General features: G+C 40.9%; 1 protein-coding gene across 2 annotated transcripts in view; it reads left to right on the forward strand.

Moving 5' to 3' along the window:
- The window catches only part of PLCB1 (phospholipase C beta 1), an 861,266-nt gene that overhangs the window by 26,522 nt on the left and 814,371 nt on the right, over nt 1–20,373 (forward strand). For both annotated transcript variants that reach the window (XM_059892402.1, NM_174817.1), the window contains 1 exon segment: nt 75–152. In XM_059892402.1, coding sequence (XP_059748385.1) covers nt 75–152 — 78 coding nt within the window.

Here is a 20,373-nt window from a genome sequence, read left to right on the forward strand (position 1 = left end):
GTTGTTAAGTCATCCCAGGTAAGACTTTCTACTGTGGCATATATTGATACACATGTGTTTTCTTACACTTCTAGGACTCCACTGTTGTCACTCCGATTATTTTGAGGACTGACCCTCAGGGATTTTTCTTTTACTGGACAGATCAAAACAAGGTAAGAAGTGAGATATGTCTCTTTTACATTTTCCAGCGAGTTGTTGATTTGCAAAGTATTCAGGTTTCTATTTGTTTCATGGATGACTCTTTGTAATTTATTTAAAGATTCTACTTAAAAAGAATGCCTAAAATGGAAATGTCTGGAGAGTTTCCAAGGACTGTAGCCTGAAGTATTAGATGTGCTAAATCCTAGAACATTTGGCACTTTTCAGGACAAGAGCACGGAACCGTGAATTGCATTTGTTGTAGAGGGAAGTTAGTCGGTGTTACTGCTGTAAGTCTCCCCCCAGCTCTATCCATAGGGAATGAAGAAAAGGGATGAGAGAGCCCCTGTGGCCCAATGACTGTAACTGTGACTTTCCCTTTCTCTTCCTCTGCCCTTTGTTGCTTAGGCAGCCTCCCAGCCTCGTCAGGAATTTGGCTTTGATAATTGGTTCACATTAGAAAATCAGGAATAAAAGTCTTTCCATTTTTGGGAATTTTTTCCTGTTTTAGCTTTCTGTCCACCATATCATAAATTTAGAATCTCATTTATTATGGAACCAATTGAGCTGATTCCATATTGAATTATTAAAAAGTAGAATGTCTGCAGATCATAAAATTTATTTGGAGTTTAACAGGCAGTTAGACCGGACTATTCATAGAAAGTGGTTATTATTTCAATAGACAATGCTGTGGTTCTGCACTTGAATCTCCAAGGCGACTGACCACAGTATATTTTGGTCCTGTAAGTTCTGATATTTGGAAAGATGGGGCAGGTTTTATTGAGATTTGCCAAAGTGATACTGAAACGATAAAATATCTGGACCAAATTGTGAGGCACTATTAACCTTTTCACATCCTGGTGTTACGCCTCTATATCCAGGGTTATTGGCTGTCAGCCTAGCTTTCTGCCTTTAGGGGCGACCTGGACTTCATCAGTGAGTAATGGTACAGAGACTGCTCTGTGCAGTGGCTCGTTTGGGGTCAGGTTGGAGCCCGGGGGAATTCTTAGGGGGCTGGAAAGTAATATATGGCCCCCAGGGTGGGTCCTGAATGTGTCTCTTTAACATATCTTCCAAAGGACAGATTTTACCTTTATTGTCCTGGAGCTGCTTTCTGAATATGGGCCTTATAGTCACCTCTGGCGATAGACGTGGGGCCACAGATATAGACCCCAAGCTAATGTCAAAAGCCGCGTTTGAGTAAGATTTCATACTGACTGTTCACGTTTATTACTGGGTGTGTTAATCACTTTGGCTTTGACATTCTGTTTGGTTTCCTGCTGTTATGTATAAAACAATGGCTTGAAAGGGTTCTTTTTCTTCTTTTTTTTTCCTCCTAAAGGCTATTTTTAGAACTGTTGAAGCTATATTCATGAAAGATATATTTATAATGCTTAGAGCATTTTTAAAGTTGGGTATTTGTACAAGAGACTGGACTGTCAGTTTGATTTTTCAGCTTGTAAATCAAGCTTCTACAAAAGCAGCAGAAGATATTTTGGGGATTTTAAATAATTCATAGCAACTCAGTTAAGCTCCCCTTTAAAACCAATCATAAATATTTCTTTGCTTGAGAAAGAGAAAGTGTTTAGGACCAGAGGCTCTTTGATGTACATCTCTTGTTCCATGAACCCAGTATTTTGACTAATGCTTATTTTCAAATATAGGAAAAAAACTCAGTTTTTGAATACAGACCATTTTCTCTTGGTTGTAATGCAGTTTATGACCAGATGAAACAGATGTTGTGGTAGCAATACTTCTGTCTTTTTATTACTTTTCTTTTCATGAGCATCAATCTTTCAGTTCTAGCCAAGAGATGGTAGTTTCATTTTTCACTTTCCACTTTCTAAGTCAACCATCAGTCATATATCAGAGTTTGGAGGTTTGTTTTTTTTAATGATCATATATTAATATCTAAAAGATGAGGTAATTTAAGAAAAAATGAAACTTTACATGATTCCAAGTTTGTAATCTTCTGGCTTTAAGCCCAGTTCTAGAGCCAGAGAGAGTGATGAGTCCACTTCTAGGAGATGGACCCCTGTGAGTGATGTATTAGCAGCTTAAATGCATGTGAGCAGAGATGGTGCTCACAGGTGAGCAGTGGCAAGCAAGCTTTAAGTCCATGTTTTTGCATAACATTATTTGAAGGGATGGGTTGAATGTTGCAATCATGATATTGCTTAGAGGCCCACTTTCTTTAAAATATTTTAATTGACAGTTAGTGATGTGAATCTATCACATGTACTACAGAGTTTACATCTCGGAGAAAAAAATATGATACTTTTTAAAGTTTATCCCCCGATTCCCTCCTCACTTCTGCTTGAAAGCTTGCATTGGTATCTGTGTGATTCACCTCTTTTCCCTGGAGCTTCTTCTTTCATCTTTGTCCGTGTTTCTCCTTGGTCCATGAAGCCTGTACCAAAGTCCTTTGTTTTTTGAAATGTTTCTTTATTTTTAGTTGGAGGATAATTGTTTTACAATGTTGTATTGGTTTCTGCTGCACAACAAACATTGGTTTCTGCTGACTCACCTTTCCGTATACATAGACCCCTCCCTCTGGAGCCCCCTCCCACCTCCCCCATCCCCCTAAGTTATCACCGAGCACCAGCTGAGCTCCCTGTTTTATGAAGCTCTTTGATTAGTGATCGGTTGAAGCCTAGTCTGCTCAGAGGTGAGCTGAGTGGCTTAAGAAGTAAAGAATATTGTTACAGGATTTTCTTTTTATAGCCCTGGAGGAGAACCCTCACATTTGATGGGTTCTTATCCAGATCCTCTCTCTTGTCCTGACCACACTGTACCATGGACCACTGATTTGAAGCCACTGATTTTGCTCTTTGTGAACCTTGTCCTATAACCCAGCCTTTGATTTGCCACCATAGAATTGGTAGGTGGCAAAGAAGATTGATAACCCAGATAACAGATTGAAGAATGTAAAAAACCAGAGCTGGCTTTTAGGTAGCAGAAATGTGTTTCTAATAACTTTAGGTAGCAGAAATGTGCTTCTGATGAAACATTGAAGGCATGTTTGGGGGTTGGTGGGGAGCAGATAAACATGAACATCATCTTAAGGGAAATGTTCATCCTTGGTATCAGCTCTGGGCTTATTCTAATCATTCTTTCCCTTTTAATGTTGGCTCTGTAAATTTTACTGACAGTAATTAGCAGAAACGAGATTCTGAATATGACTATCTTAAGCATGGGGTGTTTTCTTATGTCAGTGCGTGTCATGTGAAGAGGATCAGTTTATTTGTGATCATGAGTGAGAAAGGGCTCTTGTACAGGCTGAGTATGGAAGAGGTTTCCTGAATTAAATTATGACTTTTCTTTGGAGCTATGCCATGTCAGGACCGGAAACCAAGGTAGGAAGCATTATCCATGAAAAACATGTGAACTACAAGAAGAATCTGCATGGGAGCCAAAGAAGAAAAGGGGGGTCCATGTAAAAGGTGAACCCAAACATAGTCTGTTAGAATATGAAACAAAGTAGACCTCTGCCTTGCAACCTGAGGCCCTGACCCTGGGCCAAGATTGGTGTAAAAATAAAACTAGTCACCACCAGTTCAGATACAAGAAGTTCAGTATAGTTTAGTAAACTCTTCCTTGTATCCCTAAAACAGGAACTTGGGGAAGGGGAAAGAGGATCACATAATGAAATTAAAAAGGAAGAGAAGGAGAGATACACGTTTTAAAGGAAGCATTCCTACTACTTGATCTTTTTCTGTTACAGATATTTATTTTTCTTTTTGTTGCTAACCTGCAAATATTAATAGGTTCTTTTTGTAAGAGAGTAAAGCACTGTTGATGTCCTTGACTCCTCCCCACCTTTGACCACAATCCTGGCCTTGTCCAAAGTCAACTGCTGGTGGGACTTGCCTGGTGATCCAGTGGATAAGACTGCAGAGGACCCAGGTTTGATCCCTGAATAGGCAACTAAAATCCCACAAACTGTGCAGTGCAGTGTGAAGTCAACTGCTGGGAACAGCTTCATGGTATATTTCCAGGTCTCTCTTTAATGAATTTGTGTGTGTATTAACTATGGAAATATTTTGTTTTGTTTATATCCATCTGTATCCTAAATAACATCATTCTATTTTTACTTTTCCACACACTTGATTTTCACTTTACAGTATGTCTTACAGAACTTTTCATGTAAGTACATGTGTATCCACTTTATTATTCTTATACCTCTATAATATCCCATGAAATGGCTGTGTGTTTAGTCACTCAGTTATGTCCAACTTTCTGCAACCCCATAGATTGTAGCACACCAGGCTCCTCTGTCCAGTAAATGTTCCAGACATCAGTACTGGAGTGGGTTGCCATTCCCTGCTCCAGGGGATGTTCCTGATCCAAGGATTGAACCTTAGTATCTTGCGTCTCCTGCATTGACAGGTGGATTCTTTGCCACTGTGTCACCTGAGAGGCCCAGGGAATGGATGACCAAATTTTATTTAACAATAAAATATTCTCCTTGGTGGACTCTTGGTATTTGTTTCTAGTTTGGGGCTACACGAAAACAGTCTTGTACTTTGGAGTAATACTTCGTCTTATGTATCTCTCTCTGAGTATATGGGTCAGGCATCCCTGAGGTAAATTTTGAGAAGTACAGTTGCTGATTGAAGGCTATATATATCCTAAATTTTACTTAATGATTGTGTCATTTTATAGCTTTTCCAGTCTTGTGTGAGAGGAACTTTTTCCTCAATTCCCACCAACACTATTAAGAAACATTTTAATTTTTGTCAATTTGATGCAACCATTGTATCTCTGCTCTGATTTGCTGTTGCCTGATTTGCTACTGAGCAAATTTGCTACTGTGTACATTTTCCAGCATTATGGGCAATTTCTGTTTCCTCTTACATCAATAACCTGCTTAAATTCTTTGCCTTGTGTTGAGAGTTGTCCGTTTATTTCTGGATGTTAATCCTTTAGCTGTTAGGGATATTTCAAACACTTTCTTCTTGTCTGTGGCTTATCTTTGAATTTCTTAACTTTTATACATGACAAAAGATGACTTGACATTTTCAAATTTTGTATATTCGCATTCCAACTTTTTTTTTTTTTTGCTTTATTTAAGATTTTTCTTATTCATTATACTCTTACCCATCATTTTTATTAGTTCAGATTTTTAATTCATGTAAAATTGTCTTAGTCCATTTGAGCTGCTGTAACAAAACACTGTAGAATGGGTAGTTCATAAATGACATATTTCTTACAGTTCAGGAGGCTTGAAGTCCAAGACCAGGGTATCAGCATGGCCCAGAGTGACCCCTCTTCTGTGCTGCAGATTTCTTGTGTCCTCATATGGTGGAGAGGGCTAAGGGTCTCTGGGTTGGTGCTTAATCACTTAGTCGTGTCCAACTCTTCACAGCCCCATGGAGTGTAGCCCGCCAGGCTCCTGTGTCCATGGGGTTTTCCAGGCAAGAATACTGGCATGGGCTGCTATTTCTTCCTCCAGGGGATCTTCCTGACCCCGGGGTTGAACCTGAGTCTCCTGCATTGCAGGTGGATTCTTTACCATTGAGCCACCAGGGAAGCCTGAGGATCCCTCTGGAGCTTTTTTTATAAGGGTACTAATCCGATCAAGGAGGACTCTGCCCTCAGGACCTAATCACCTGCCAAAGGCCCAATCTCCTAATACCATCCTTGGGTATTAGGTGTTCAACATAAGGATTTGGCATGGAGTGTGGGGACATAAACATTCAGACCATAGCAATGATATCATGTATTTTGAGGACTGATGATCTCAGAAATCTAATTTCTTCAAATGGTTAGTCCTGTCTTTGGGTGGTCCCTGTTTTTTCTGGTTGGAACTGGTATCACTATCTGGCATGTAATTTTCTTCTGGCTGGGGTGTGGAGGGTATGGGAAGTGCGAACTATGATGGCAAATTGTCCTGATTAGATGTTCCCACTTCACTCCCAATGCTGACACCTCCCCCACCTGGTTTGGGTGGTCCAGATCTATTCCTGTTTTAATGCCTGTTTCTGGGGTGTCACCTCCTACTTGGTTTTTATTCCATTTATCTTCTGCCTTCCATGCTTTCTGATTCAAGAAGTACAACACCTTCTGTTTACCCATGATTCTAGATTATAGACATACGTTTATGCCTGTGTATTCAGTCATTTCTAGGGAACAGGACATGGGAGGACTCCACCATCTGTTCCATCTGTTGTCTTGTTCTGGCCTATTATTTTGCATGAGACAGTCATTGGGGATCCTTCAAAGTGGTAAGTTTCTGTTAATTAAAACTATAGACTGCCTTCTCTTATAGTAACCTTATATTTCTATACTGAGTTCAAATGCAAAGTTCAGAAATTACATATTTACATATTACATGGTGATATTTTTCAGCAAAGAAGTCAAGAGTTTGTAAATATTTAAACTGTTGTATCATAAACCTCTATAAAAAAAGCTAGTAATATTGTGTTAAAAAATAGTCTGGGCTCCATAAAGAACCACCAGGCACCACAGATTTTATTAATCATTGTTTATCAACAGCACTTCTTCTTTCACACACACTTCTCTAGAATATACCAGAAACGTCAGTTTTGAACTTTCTTGTCTATGGTAATTGGGGTAGGACACTCAACTGTCCATTGAGTACAACAATGTGATTATAAATTAAAAGATCAGCTCTACGCACTTTTATTTGGTAGCTTCCCCCGAACCCTGAAACAACAGCTGATTTATCTCAGAAAACAATGCAGAGCGTGTGTGTATCACTGCTGGAAGGCTGGTGTCTTTGCTAGGCCTGTAGCAGGACGCCAGTCATTGCCAACAAGCAGCAGCATCTATGGATTAAGTCCTTTCCTTCACCTTCACCAGGTTTCCTTCACGTAAAGAAATTAATAGAAGCAGCACAGTCCCAAATCTAAACCCCAGTCCTTACTGCTCCTGTGGCTGAGAGTTAGACCCCAGTGGCATTTGCATTCCTTTGCTTTTTTTGACCTCTGGAGCTCATGACACTGCCTGGGAGCTGACACCCATACAAGAGACAACTGTACACATGGATGTCACCAGACGGTCAATACCGAAATCAGATTGATTGTATTTGCAGCTGAAGATGGAGAAGCTCTATATAGTCAGCAAAAACAAGACCGGGAGCTGACTGTGGCTCAGATTGTGAACTCCTTATTGCCAAATTCAGACTTAAGTTGAAGAAAGCAGGGAAAACCACTAGACCATTCAGGTATGACCTAAATCAAATCCCTTACAATGATACAGTGGAAGTGACAAATAGATTCAAGGGATTAGATTTGATAGACAGAGTGCCTGAAGAACTGGACGGATCTTCATGACCCAGATAACTGCAATGGTGTGATCACTCAGCTAGAACCAGACATCCTGGAATGTCAAGTGGGACTTAGGAAGCATCACTACGAACAAAGCTAGTGAGGTGATGGAATTCCAGCTGAACTATTTCAAATCTTAAAATATGATGCTGTGAAAGTGCTGCAGTCAATATGCCAGCACACTTGGAAAACTCAGCAGTGGCCACAGGGCTGGAAAAGGTCAGTTTTCATTTCAATCCCAAAGAAAGGCAATGCCAAAGAATGTTCAAACTAATTCACAATTGCACTCATCTCACAAGCTAGCAAAATAATGCTCAAAATTTTGAACATTCTTTGGCATTGTTTTTCTGGACCTATCTTGCTTTTTCTATGATCCAACGGATGTTGGCAACTTGATCTCTGGTTCAAAAAGCAAGAGAGTTCCAGAAAAGCATCTACTTCTGCTTTATTGATTACACCAAAGCCTTTGACTCTGTGAATCACAACAAACTTTGGGAAATTCTTCAAGAGACGGGAATACCAGACCACCTTACCTGCCTCCTGAGAAATCTGTATGCAGGTCAAGAAGCAACAGTTAGAACCTAACATGGAACAATGGACTGGTTCCAAATCAGGAAAGGAGTACTTCAAGGCTGTATATTGTCACCATGCTTCTTTAACTTATGTGCAGAGTACATTATGCAAAATGCCAGGCCGATTGAAGCACAAGCTGGAATCAAGATTGCCAGGAGAGATGTCAATGACCTCAGACATGCAGATGACACCACCATTGTGGCAGAAAGCGAAGAGGAACCAAAGAACCTCTTGATGAAAGTAAAAGAGGAGAGTGAAAAACCTGACTTAAAACTCAGCGTTCAAAAAACAAAGATCATGGCATCCAGTCCCATTACTTCATGGCAAATAGATGGGAAACATGAATACAGTGACAAGCTTTATTTTCTCGGGCTCCAAAATCACTACATATAGTGGCTGCAGCCATGAAATTAAAAGACTTGCTCCTTGAAAAAATAGCTATGACCAACCTAGACAGCATACTAAAAAACAGAGATATTACTTTGCTGACAAAGGTCCATCTAGTCAAAGCTATAGTTTTTCCAGTAGTCATGTATGGATGTGAGAGCTGGATCATAAAGAAAGCTGAGTGCCGAAGAAATGATGTTTTTGCACTGTGATGTTGGAGATGATTCTTGAGTGTCCCTGCGACTACACAGAGTTCAAACCAGTCCATCCTAGAGGAAATCAGTCCTGAATATTTATTGGAAGGACTGATGCTGAAGCTGAAACTCCAGTACTTTCACCACCTGATGTGAAGAGTCAACTCATTAGAAAAGACCCTGAATCTGGGAAAGATTGAAGGCAGGAGGAGAAGGAGATGACAGAGGATGAGATGGTTGTATGGCATTACCTACTCGATGGACATGAGTTTGAGCAAGGTCTGGGATTTGGTGATGGACAGGTGATGGACAGGACACCTGGCATGCTGCAGTCCATGGTGTTGCAAAGAGTCAGACATGACTGAGTGACTGAACGAACTAACACCCACCTGAGCAAACAAGTTTGATGGGCAGATACCATAAACTTCTGGGTGGCATAACTCAAAGGTGCAAGCTTTCTGTTTTATCCTCGTGCACTCCAGGGGCAATAGGCCCCTTTACCCTCAGATGTAACTGGCTTGAGAACACACCCTTCATGGACTTCCTTCCTTTTCTGTCTCTATTCCACATATGTCCTGGAGACACCTCTAAAATAAACTCATTTTAGTAGAATCCTCGTTTAGGAACTGCCTAACATGGATCCTTAATGTCTAACAACTTAATGGAGATGCCCCATAATTAAGGGATTTAAAAGGATTTCTTACTAAGAGGCACCGTAACTGGAACCTGTTAGGTAAATACTTTGTTTTAAGCCAGGGAGATTTTTTAGTTGAGTCTTCATATGGGAGGCCAGAACTTGAAGTCTGACTGATGTGGATTGGAGATCTAATTCTAGCTCATGTCCAGTGAGTCATATCTGATGAATCTCTTCAACCATCTGAGCCTCCATTTCCTCATCTGTAAGTGAAGTCACTCAGTCGTGTTCGACTCTTTGCAACCCCATGGACTGTAGCCTATCAGGCTCCTCCATCCATGGGATTTTCTGGGCAAGAGTGCTGGAATGGATTGCCATTTCCTTCTCCAGGGGATCTTCCCGATCCAGGGATCGAACCCAGGTCTCCTGCATTGCAGGAAGACGCTTTACCGTCTGAGCCACCGGGGAAGCTGTAAGACTGAGTGTTAACTTTCTCAGCGTTGCTGTTAAATATGATACATGAAGCATGTAGCACAATGCTTTGTTGTTTAGTTGCTCAGTTTGTGTCTGACTGTTTGTGACCCCATGGACTGTAGCCTACTAGGCTCCTCTGTCCAAGAATGATGTATACCGCTTTGTAGACTCAGTCTTTGTGGTGGCTTTTTTAAGACTTAATTTTTAAATTAAATCAAAATTTAAATGTAAGTTTTCCTGAAGTATGGTTGACAAATAAACTTGTAAGATATTTAAACTGTGCATCGTGGTGATTTAAAAAAAAATAAAAGTAAAGAAATTAATATATGTATCCATTGTGAAAGAGTTCCCTGCATCTAGTTAATTAGCACATCCATCACCTACCTCACTTATTTTCTTCTTTTTTTTGTATGAGAACATGTAGGTTCTATTTTCTGCAAATTTCATTCATATAATACAGTATTATCAACTATATTCACCATATTACACATTAGATTCTCAGCCCTTATTCATTTTGTAGTTGAAAATTCACAGCCTTTTACCAACCTCTTCCTAGTTCCCCTGGCTTCCCAGGTGGTCAGTGGTAAAGAATCTGCCTGCCAAACAGGAAGACATGGATTCGTTCCGTATCAGGAAGGTCTCCTGGAAAAGGAAATGGCAACCCACTCCCATGTTCTTGCTTGGGAAATCCCGTGGACAGAGGAGGCTGGCAGGCTGCAGTCCGTGGGGTTCCAGAGTCGGACATGGCTCAGTGTCTGAACCACCATCCCCCTGGCCCCACTGTGCCCCAGCCCCAGCACCCACATTTCTACTCTCTGTTCCTGTGAGTCTGACACCTCCGCACCTTTGAAGGTTGCACATATATGTGATGCCATGTCATATTCATCTCTCTCTATTTGGCTTTATTTCACTTGACATAATGCCCTCAAGGTCCATTGTAGTAGTTTCTATTATTGGTATATAATTAACAGTCTCTGACTAAACAGTTAGTCCCTAACTAATTTTTAGGGACTACAAACATTCTGTTTTGAAAGCCAAGTGACTGTCTGTTTACATATATTTAAAAATATTTTTTCTTCTTGAAGGCAATAGTGATTGTTTCCTCTTTAGACTCTGTTGTGGTCTTTGATCTAAAGCATTGAGCCTTAGGTCTGTTTGAGCAAACAAGATGTTTATGTATTTCATAACATTTCAGGAGCAGAACTACAGAAGGCAAAAGAAGGGATTTATCGTTGTGAAGACTTTCCCACTGAGGGTAATCCACTAATAAATACTGCATCATAGGTGAAAGGTTTTTGACCCTCAGGAATTGGAAGCATCTTGTGGAATGAACTTAAAGATGATTTAAAAGTCTTGGGTAGGAGAAATGCTATTATTCACAAGCAGACTTGGCTTCCACCATGGTTGTCTGTATCTTTTTTCCTAAGATAATCACTTTGGGATTTTCACTGCTGTATTGGCACCAGGCAGCTCCTCGTTCTCCATTCCAATAAGATCCTGAGAGAGTAAGCTTGCAGTTATTTGTGAGTATAATTTAGATAGTGGTCTGTTGGATTACTGAGGAGCAAGCCACTTTTCATCAATTTTGCTTCCAGATTAAGCTTTACTTATTTCCAACCTTTCTTTCACTGCCACAAGTCCCAGAGTTTTTGCCTCAATGAGTTCGAGCTAGTGTAGGACAGCCAGATGCTATGATTGCTTAGCCTATGTAGATGCAACAGAAGAACATGTTGTTAGAATGGAAGCCTTTACCAGGTTGTGATTCATGGTCTTTTGGTAAATGTATTTTGAAATCAAGCTGATTATTATGAAATGGCATCATTGTACTTTCTTTAGAATCGTTTTTAGGGTGTTAGTGAATTAATCTGATTTTCGTGTCTCTATCACAGCACTTCATCAGGCCGATAACAACAGCTGTGCTCATTTGAATATGTTGTAACCAGAGTTTAGAAATATATAGCACACTGGCTTTAATTCAAACTTCATCACCCCTAATATAATTTAATTACAAAATTTTGCCTCAGTTTTATGTGTTGCTTATATTTAGCTCTTCCTAGTCTTGTAGTAACAATTAAATTGGATGCTTTCCATGCTATGAAGTTATTATGATGGGTTATTTGTACCTTTTGATAAAAATTAGTTTGAGACACCAGATTAAAGGAATGTATAGAGGAAATACATCTGTATTGTTCATAATTCTATTCCTTGTTATGTGGAAACACCATTTGCCCTTATTGTGAATAGAATTCCCAGACACTTGGTATTGACCCACTGTCATGCTTCTTTGCTTGAATTATAGATGTTGTAGATAGAGTGAGCATGTTTGGTTGTCCTCTAGTTCATTTTCTTGCAAATGCAGAATTGTTTGATTCTACTGATGGGGTTCTTGTCAAACTCTTTCCATATTTAATCAGCATGGCAAGCCTCTTTTTTCCATCTGGTAAAATAAATAAAGGTGGAAAATTGTTTTACTTAAATTGTCATTTAAGTATTTACCCAAAATAGACCAAAATAAAAAATTTCCATTTTTCACATTTTATCTTTACTTTGTTGAAATAATTTTGAAAGGTTAAACAACCTGATTATTAGGAACTTGGTATCACATAAATTTCTTTTCATATGCACTAGTTCAATTTGCACACACCTTTTATCTATTGTTATTATTACTGTTATCATCATCACCAATAATAGCAATCACATATATGGAGTTTTCTGCACACCAGTCACTGCTGTGGTATATGTGTGCATGTGCATGCCGGTTTGTGTGTGTGTGTGTGTGTCGTTTCCACGAACCTGTGAGGCCAGGCCTCTTATCACTCCCGTTTCCAGGTGAGGACATTGACATATACACGAGTGCTGACCCTCATGACACAGTTCATGAAGAGAGATGGGAATAGAATCCAGGTAGCCTGGCTGTGTGTCCTGACCCTTAACTTCTTGCTTTTTAAAGATCTTGTTTAATTTGTAAAGCTGTTTTTCTCAGATTTTTTTCCCCCTTAGATCTGTCTTAAAAGAAATCTCAGTAGGCATATTGCATGTGCAAGGAAAAGGCAAACAGTGTGAAGTGGTTCTCAACTTGGGCTGCACAGGGAAACATTAAAATCACTGGGGGAGCTTCAAAAATTGTTGCTGCCTGGGTCCCATCCCCAGAGAATCTGATTTAATTGCTCTGGGGTGCAGTCAGGACCTTGGATTTTTTTTTTTTTTAATGCTCCTTGTTTGATTCTAACGTGCAGCCAAGGTGAACACTGATAGGAAGCAAACTGACATTGCAAATCAATTCAGTGAAGTTCCTGAGGGGTTGTGCTCACTCTGCCTTTCCTTCTGTGGCCTCGTTTCTATCAAAAATCAGACTCAGCTTAAGCACCCAGAGGCCCTACAAGACTCTGAATTATTTAGCTACAATTGAATAATATTCCCTATATATTGTACTTAGGAAGGCAGGAAATTACTAACTTTTTTAGAAGGAGTCTTAGTATCCAAGATTGAAACAAAATAGATACTTTTGTTATATTCAGTTGATTAAAATTCATTTAATTTTCCATTCCCTGGATGTTCTAAGTACTAGGTATTCGTTTTATTTTTGCTGAACATGTCGTCAGCATTCATGCCTGTTTATTAACCTTTATGTTTTTCTAGATCTTCTGTTAAACCAAGTTGCTATTTGAACATATTTAATTAAACTAGCTATACTTTTGAATGAGCAAATGTGGTTTCAAAAATGATTTTATATAATTATATTATATCTTAAACTTCTTTTATGGATGCAAAGCAGATATCATCTTGGTAAATTATGACAACATGTCATTTTTTATTAATTTGTAGAAATTATTTCTTTATTGACACATTAGCCCAGCAGGGAAACCGGAGACAATGAGGTCATATGCAGGGGTGATAGGAAGCTGTGATATAATCAGTTCTAAATAATATATTTAAGTGGTAAAAATCCGTATTTCTCCCATAAGAATATTTGGTTTTTACTTCAGTCTTCAATATGCATTGTTATGAGAAAGATTTTGCATGAGATTTCTCTTTAGTGTTGTGCATGGTGAACAATGCACCTGGTGAAGTGAATGCCTCAATGAAAAGTTTTATGGGGCAGAACCAGTTGCTATGCTAAGAAACTAAGTGTTGTGCTGATATACATAATGGATTCTATTTTTAGATGAACATATGTTCCTATAGCCTGGCTTCCTTATGGAAGAGGCCAGCAGTTTCAGCCCCACATTGTGAATATTGAGATTTAGATGATCAGAGGAGATGGGACTTTAGGTTGTGAAATTTTCATCTATTTTAGCCCTAACATATTTCATGACTAGGGGAAAAATTAAAAACAAAATAGATTAACATATAAACCCTACTATATATAAAATAGATAACCAACCAAGACCTACTGTATAGCACAGGGAGCTATATTCAATATTCTCTAAAACCTATAAAGAAGAAGAATCTGTAAAAATATATATTTTAACTTAATCACTTTGCTGTACACCTGAAACTAACACAACATTGTAAATCAACTATACTTCAATAAACAAAACAGAAATCTAAACAAAATTCTAAAACAGTTTCAGCTTTTTAGTGTTTGTAGGGTGAGTTCTTCCAGAAGTTGACCTCAAAACAAAGATTCAAGTTCAAGTAGTTTATTTGGAAGGTGAGCTCCCGAAGCATGGACTGAGCAGTGGGGAAGTGAGACAGGCAAAGGAAGGCAGTGATAGAGGGTGAATTATCAGATACCCATTAACACTCTGGGCAACTGAATCTCCATCCCACTGGGACCTCTGGGCATGGAGCACACCCCAGCATTATCTTGATTGAGGTAAGAGAGCTTGATATCTACCACCAGTTCCCAGGTGTCTCTGTTTGAAGACAGCTTTTCCCAGGGCTGTTCTGTCCGTAGCACCTCTGCCAGCTCTTCTCTGTGTCCACGGAGCCTTCAGACTTGTGTCCCCAGACTTCGAGAAAGCTCTCAAAGTTGCCTTTGAAAGCTGTCAATGGGCATGCATGGATACACAGGGCCACCAGCAGCAGTAACTACGCTGAAGGCTTTGATTTTAAGTGAGACTTAAAAAATCTCTACCACGGGTGCAGACAATTCACGGACAGATAGATCTTGCTTTGTTTGCATAACATCTTAAAATGTAAAAGCCAGCATTAAAAAATCTGAGAGTTCATATTGCAAATCTGTATTTCTCGGAAAATCAGAAGGCTTGGCAACATTGGTCACCATACCACCATGGCCACATGTGGCTACCTGCATCAGACAGGGCCTGTCGGATCCAGCCTCTTTCATTTCGGCTTTTGGGTGTACAATATCAGGTGTCTGTGGCAATATCCTTTACTGGAAGCTTCAATAAGCTAATGATTATGAAGGCTCCTGTGGAATGCAGTCAGTTCTGCTAGAGTGGGCTTGTTGGATTGCTGTGGTGTAAAGACTGATTTTACAGTAGAAAATGGCTGAAGGTCAGCAAATCCAGGCCTTACTCATAACTGCCAGAGCAAAGTAATTGATGCCCCAAGCCCATTTCTTCTCTATGAGATATGGATTTGAAGTGTGTGAGCTCTGAGCTCACTCTGAGCTTTAAAAGGTTATTATTCTAAAATGACTTTCACATGGCATTGTGCTGTGTTAGATTTATCAGTAACTCCTTGGCAAAAGATTTCTTGTTGAGTCGAGCCATTAATCTATAGGAAATAAAAATGGTGGGCTATAGGACACCAGGCAGAATGACTTTCCTTTGTGGAATGAATGGGGGTTAATTCCATCACCAGCTCAAGGCAGTGGGCACTGAGTAGCTAAGTCAGCTACACCCACCCATTCCCCACTGTAGATCTGCACTGTCCCATAAAGTGGCATGTTGAGTTTTACACTTGAATTTTAATTAATTAAAATATGAAATGCATTTCCTCAGCCACACTTGGCCACGTTCCAAGTGCTCCATAGCTACGTGTGGGCAGATAAAGCTAAAGAACATTTCCATCACTAACAGAAAGTTCTCTTGGGTGTCACTGCATAGAGACTGGGTCAGGAATAGGCTAGGCAAAGCCAGTGAAAAGTGAAAGTTTCCTTGAATTTATGGGGAAAGACCTTTCTTCTTTTTTGTTGAATCATGTCCTGTTAAGATGTTTTGTGGACATGACTTTCATATTTTGTTCCCTTGGATGAAGACGTTCGGGTGCTTCAGATACCACTTTGGGAGCCTAACAGGTAGGCTGATCCCACAGAAGACAAACCAGTGAAGGACCAGATCCTCAGCGATGTCATTTGAGACATAAATCAGACCGTCTCAAATCCATGAGCGAGTGAATCTCCTTCATTGTCTAAGCTGGTTTCAGATGGGACGTTGTCCCTTTTCAGTCAAGATTGCTAACTGAATCACAGGACATTCAGGTATTTGAAGGAAGGCAGGGACTCAGATATTTAGGATCCAGCTGCATCTGGCCCATAAATGTGAAAGAGGAAAGAGAAGACAACACTTCTGCAATCTTCTCTACAATCCCCTGTGCAAGACATCATTGTATGTTGTTTTGTGCATTTTTCTGTGTGGAGCTATAGCTCTCAGGAATGGTTGTAATGCATAATTAGAGAAGAATACATATTGAGAAACAAGGAGAATGTGGAAATTTGTGCAGCAAATGGAACTTTGTATATTAGTCTAATATACAAATTGGATTTTGTAATTGGTTTCAATTGTACCAGAAGGACTTCTAGGGAAGGAAAGGAGAGCTTATTGGTAGACCACTGTTTTGCACGCATCATGCCTGTGTGCCTTCTGTAGACTGTGTTGTTAATTTCTGGGTTGGTTTTCCCCATTTTGCACTGGGAAGCCGAGGCTGTGGCAGGGTGGCTGCCCCAAGAAGGTATCCCACACTCCCAGCCTAGAACGGGGGGCCCTTCCTCGGCCCCCCTGGTGTGCCTCGTGCTCCCCTTCAGCTTAGCTGTCATCATGTTCTGCTAATTGTGTCTCATTCATTATACTTGCCTAATACATCAGGAGGAGAAGGCAATGGCACCCCACTCCAGTACTCTTGCCTGGAAAATCCCATGGACAGAGGAGCCTGGTAGGCTGTGGTCCATGGGGTTGCTAAGAGTCGGACACGACTGAGCGACTTCACTTTCACTTTTCAGTTTCATACATTGGAGAAGGAAATGGCAACCCACTCCAGTGTTGTTGCCTGGAGAATCCCAAGGACAGGGGAGCCTGGTGGGCTGCCGTCTATGGGATTGCACAGAGTCGGGCATGACTGAAGTGATTTAGCAGCAGCAGTAGCAGCAATAAGTCAGGAAGTCTTTAAGTACTTTATCCAGTACGGTTGGCATGTCTAGTCCACTGCTAGCATACGACGATTGCTCAAATGACCGTTAATCAAATGAACGAAGTCTAGCAAGGCTGTGCCACTCACCTAGGATCACAGGGTGCCAGGGGGTGGGAAGCCAAGTCTGTCAGGACCCAAAGCCAGTGGTTTTCCTGACTCTTTCTTGTTTATTAACAACTTATCCAGCTGCCTCTCCCCCAGTAGTTTTTGTGACCAGCTTCCTGGAAGAGAGAGGGAGTGTGGCGGTGGCGGGTGGGAGGGGGAGTCTCTCTAGCTTCTTCCTGCCGTGAGTCCCCGAAACCCACCTTCACCTTCATCTGCTCTCTCCTCCCATTTCCCTTCTCTTTCCCAGGCAGTGCCTACCTCTTTGGTCCTAGACCCTGACTTCCCAAAGATTTTGAACTAATATTTATCCCTTTTATTTCATGTATTATCAATATTCCCTCTTTCACCAGATCCATACAATCAGTCTTAAGCATGACAAGCCTGTCCCACCTCTAAAGAAAGCTTTAGGCACTCTCTTGACCCCAACTGGCTGCTTTCTTTTCTTTCTCCTTGTCATTTACATAAGCATCTTTAAAGACTTGCCTGTATTCTCTGCTTACCTTTCACTACCTCCTCTGTCCATAGCAACCTGGATTCTGCACACATCACTCCAAACTGTTCCTTCTAAAGCTACCACTGACCTTTATGTCAGCATCAGTTCAGTTCAGTCTCTCAGTTGTGTCTGACTCTTTATGACCCCATGAATTGCAGCACGTCAGGCCTCCCTGTCCATCACCAACTCCTGGAGTTCACTCAAACTCATGTCCATAGAGTCGATGATGCCATCCAGCCATCTCATCCTCTGTTGTCCCCTTCTCCTCCTGCCCCCAATCCCTCCCAGCATCAGAGTCTTTTCCAATGAGTTAACTCTTTGCATGAGGTGGCCAAAGTACTGAAGTTTCAGCTTTAGCATCATTCCTTCCAAAGAATACCCAGGATTGATCTCCTTTAGAATGGTCTGGTTGGATCTCCTTGCAGTCAAGGGACTCTCAGGAGTCTTCTCCAACACACCACAACACCACAGTTCAAAAGCCTCAATTCTTCGGCGCTCAGCTTTCTTCACAGTCCAACTCTCACATCCACACATGACCATATGGAAAAACCATATGTCAGCATATATTGGCCATTTTTAGCTCTTTGGGCTTGAACTTTTATCAGAATATTATTAGTATTGTTGATTGCCACATTTCTATGAAACATTTGATTTTCTTGACTTCTTTGCTTTCGTATATTTTCCTCTACCCCACTCAGTTTTCATGGTTGGCTCTACGTTGCCGTTCTTTTCTACTCTCAGAATCACATCTGTACTTGCAGCTTCTGGACACAAAGACTTGCAGATTTATGTCACCATCCAATATCTTGTCCCCTTGAAACCCAGAAGACAACATTTTTAAGGTGGGTAGTGATCTCTTCCTCCCTTCACCCTTGACCTGGTCCTTCTGCCTTACGGAAGGTACCACCCCCTTAGACCTGCACCATCTGGACCTTGGAGAGCTTCCTCTCCCCTTCCTTCTCCACCTTCCAGTCAAGCTCTTGGCCTCTTGCTTTCTGTGCTGCAGTCACACTAGCCGTACTGGTGAGACTACGCCTTCCCACTTCCTTCCACCTGGAGCCGTCACAGGACTTCCCCTCTGCTTGCAGGGTGTGTTCTTGCCGTTTGCATCACTCCCTGCCTTGCTTTGCCACACTCCTCACAGTTGTCACAAAATATTTTGCACAAAGTTATATGGCGTCTAGCACCCCTGTTAGAATGTTGACTCAATGAGAGAAGTGTCCATGTTGTCCTGGTAAATGTTTTAACAACTGGCTCTCCTGCTGGGAAAAATGATTTGTTGGCATTTGCTGATTTCCATGATGTAAATTCTTCCACTGTGTCTGATTTTAAGCTACTGTTACATCACCACTGGACGCAAATTTGGGAAGAGAAGGACACAGTTGCCTCTCATAAGCTTAAAAGAAAATTCTAGCATAGCACTAGGATATGGCCATTCTCTTCACTGCTGTGCATGTCATCATGACTTGGGGCTGTGCTAGGCACCTTGGTGATAGTGACTGGAGGGTGATAGTGATTGGAGGGTTAAATGCAGTGTCTTTATGTCATCATAGAAATGTAGTGGTAAAAATGCTAATATTTCAGACAAAACGGCATAAAATCTTTCATTTTAGAATTGGACCTGGCCTTAATTAAACTATCACAGCTAATCCCATCATTTTTGTCTCTTGTAATTGAGGGTCAGAGAATGGAATCTGGCACAATCATGTAACTAGCTAGTAAAGTAACTCAAGTTAAAGTGCACATCTCTTAATTACCAATGTGCATTCCTTCCAAAAGAAGTAAAATTTTATAATACAAGTGATTTAATTCAGGTCATGTTATTATATAGTGGCGGAGTTGAACATATCGTAAATAAACCTACTTTACAAAAGAAAAGGCACTGTTTGATCATCCTTATTAAATTTTAAGTTGTCTGTTCAGAGAGATTTCCCCTTTATCATTCCCCCCTTAATTATTTCTTGTAGTTATATACAGATTAAATATATTAGTTAGCTTTTGCTGTGCAGTAAACCACTCCAAAATATATTGGCCTTTCTTTCAGCCACTGCTATGTGGGCTGACAGTGTGGTGTAGGCTCAGGCAGACCCCTGTTCTGGTTTACCCAGGCTTCTCTGGTGACTGCAGGAAGCTGGGGATGGGTTTGAAACTGTTGATCATGACTGTCTCATGTCTGAGGCTGCAGCTAGGATGCTGCTGACTCGGATCTGATCCCAGTGGTCCCTGATCCTTCATCTTGTTTTTGTGGTGGGTTGGCAGAGTTCTGAGAGAGAATGGAACTTGCAAGACCCTAGAGTCAAAATTGCTATATAGGTACTTCTGCCCCAAATTACGGAGAAGGCAATGGCACCCCACTCCAGTACTTTTGCCTGGAAAATCCCATGGGTGGAGGAGCCTGGTAGGCTGTAGTCCATGGGGTTGCTAAGAGTTGGACACGACTGAGCGACTTCCTTTTCACTTTTCACTTTCATGCATTGGAGAAGGCAATGGCAACCCACTCCAGTGTTCTTGCCTGGAGAATCCCAGGGGCAGAGGAGCCTGGTGGGCTGCCGTCTCTGGGGTCACACAGTGTCAGACACGACTGAAGCGACTTAGCAGCAGCAGCAGCAGCCCCAACTTATGTGTGAAATAAAATCATTCATAGGGTGAGGAAATAGATGCCAGCTCTTGATATCAAGGTGTGCAAAGCCATACTGCAAAGAGGTCTTGAAACACAGAAGGGGATGATTTGTAATACAAATCATCTGTAATACAGAAAAGGAATCT

The sequence above is a fragment of the Bos taurus genome, chromosome 13 (assembly GCF_002263795.3).
Source record: "Bos taurus isolate L1 Dominette 01449 registration number 42190680 breed Hereford chromosome 13, ARS-UCD2.0, whole genome shotgun sequence".
Lineage (NCBI taxonomy): Eukaryota > Metazoa > Chordata > Mammalia > Artiodactyla > Bovidae > Bos > Bos taurus.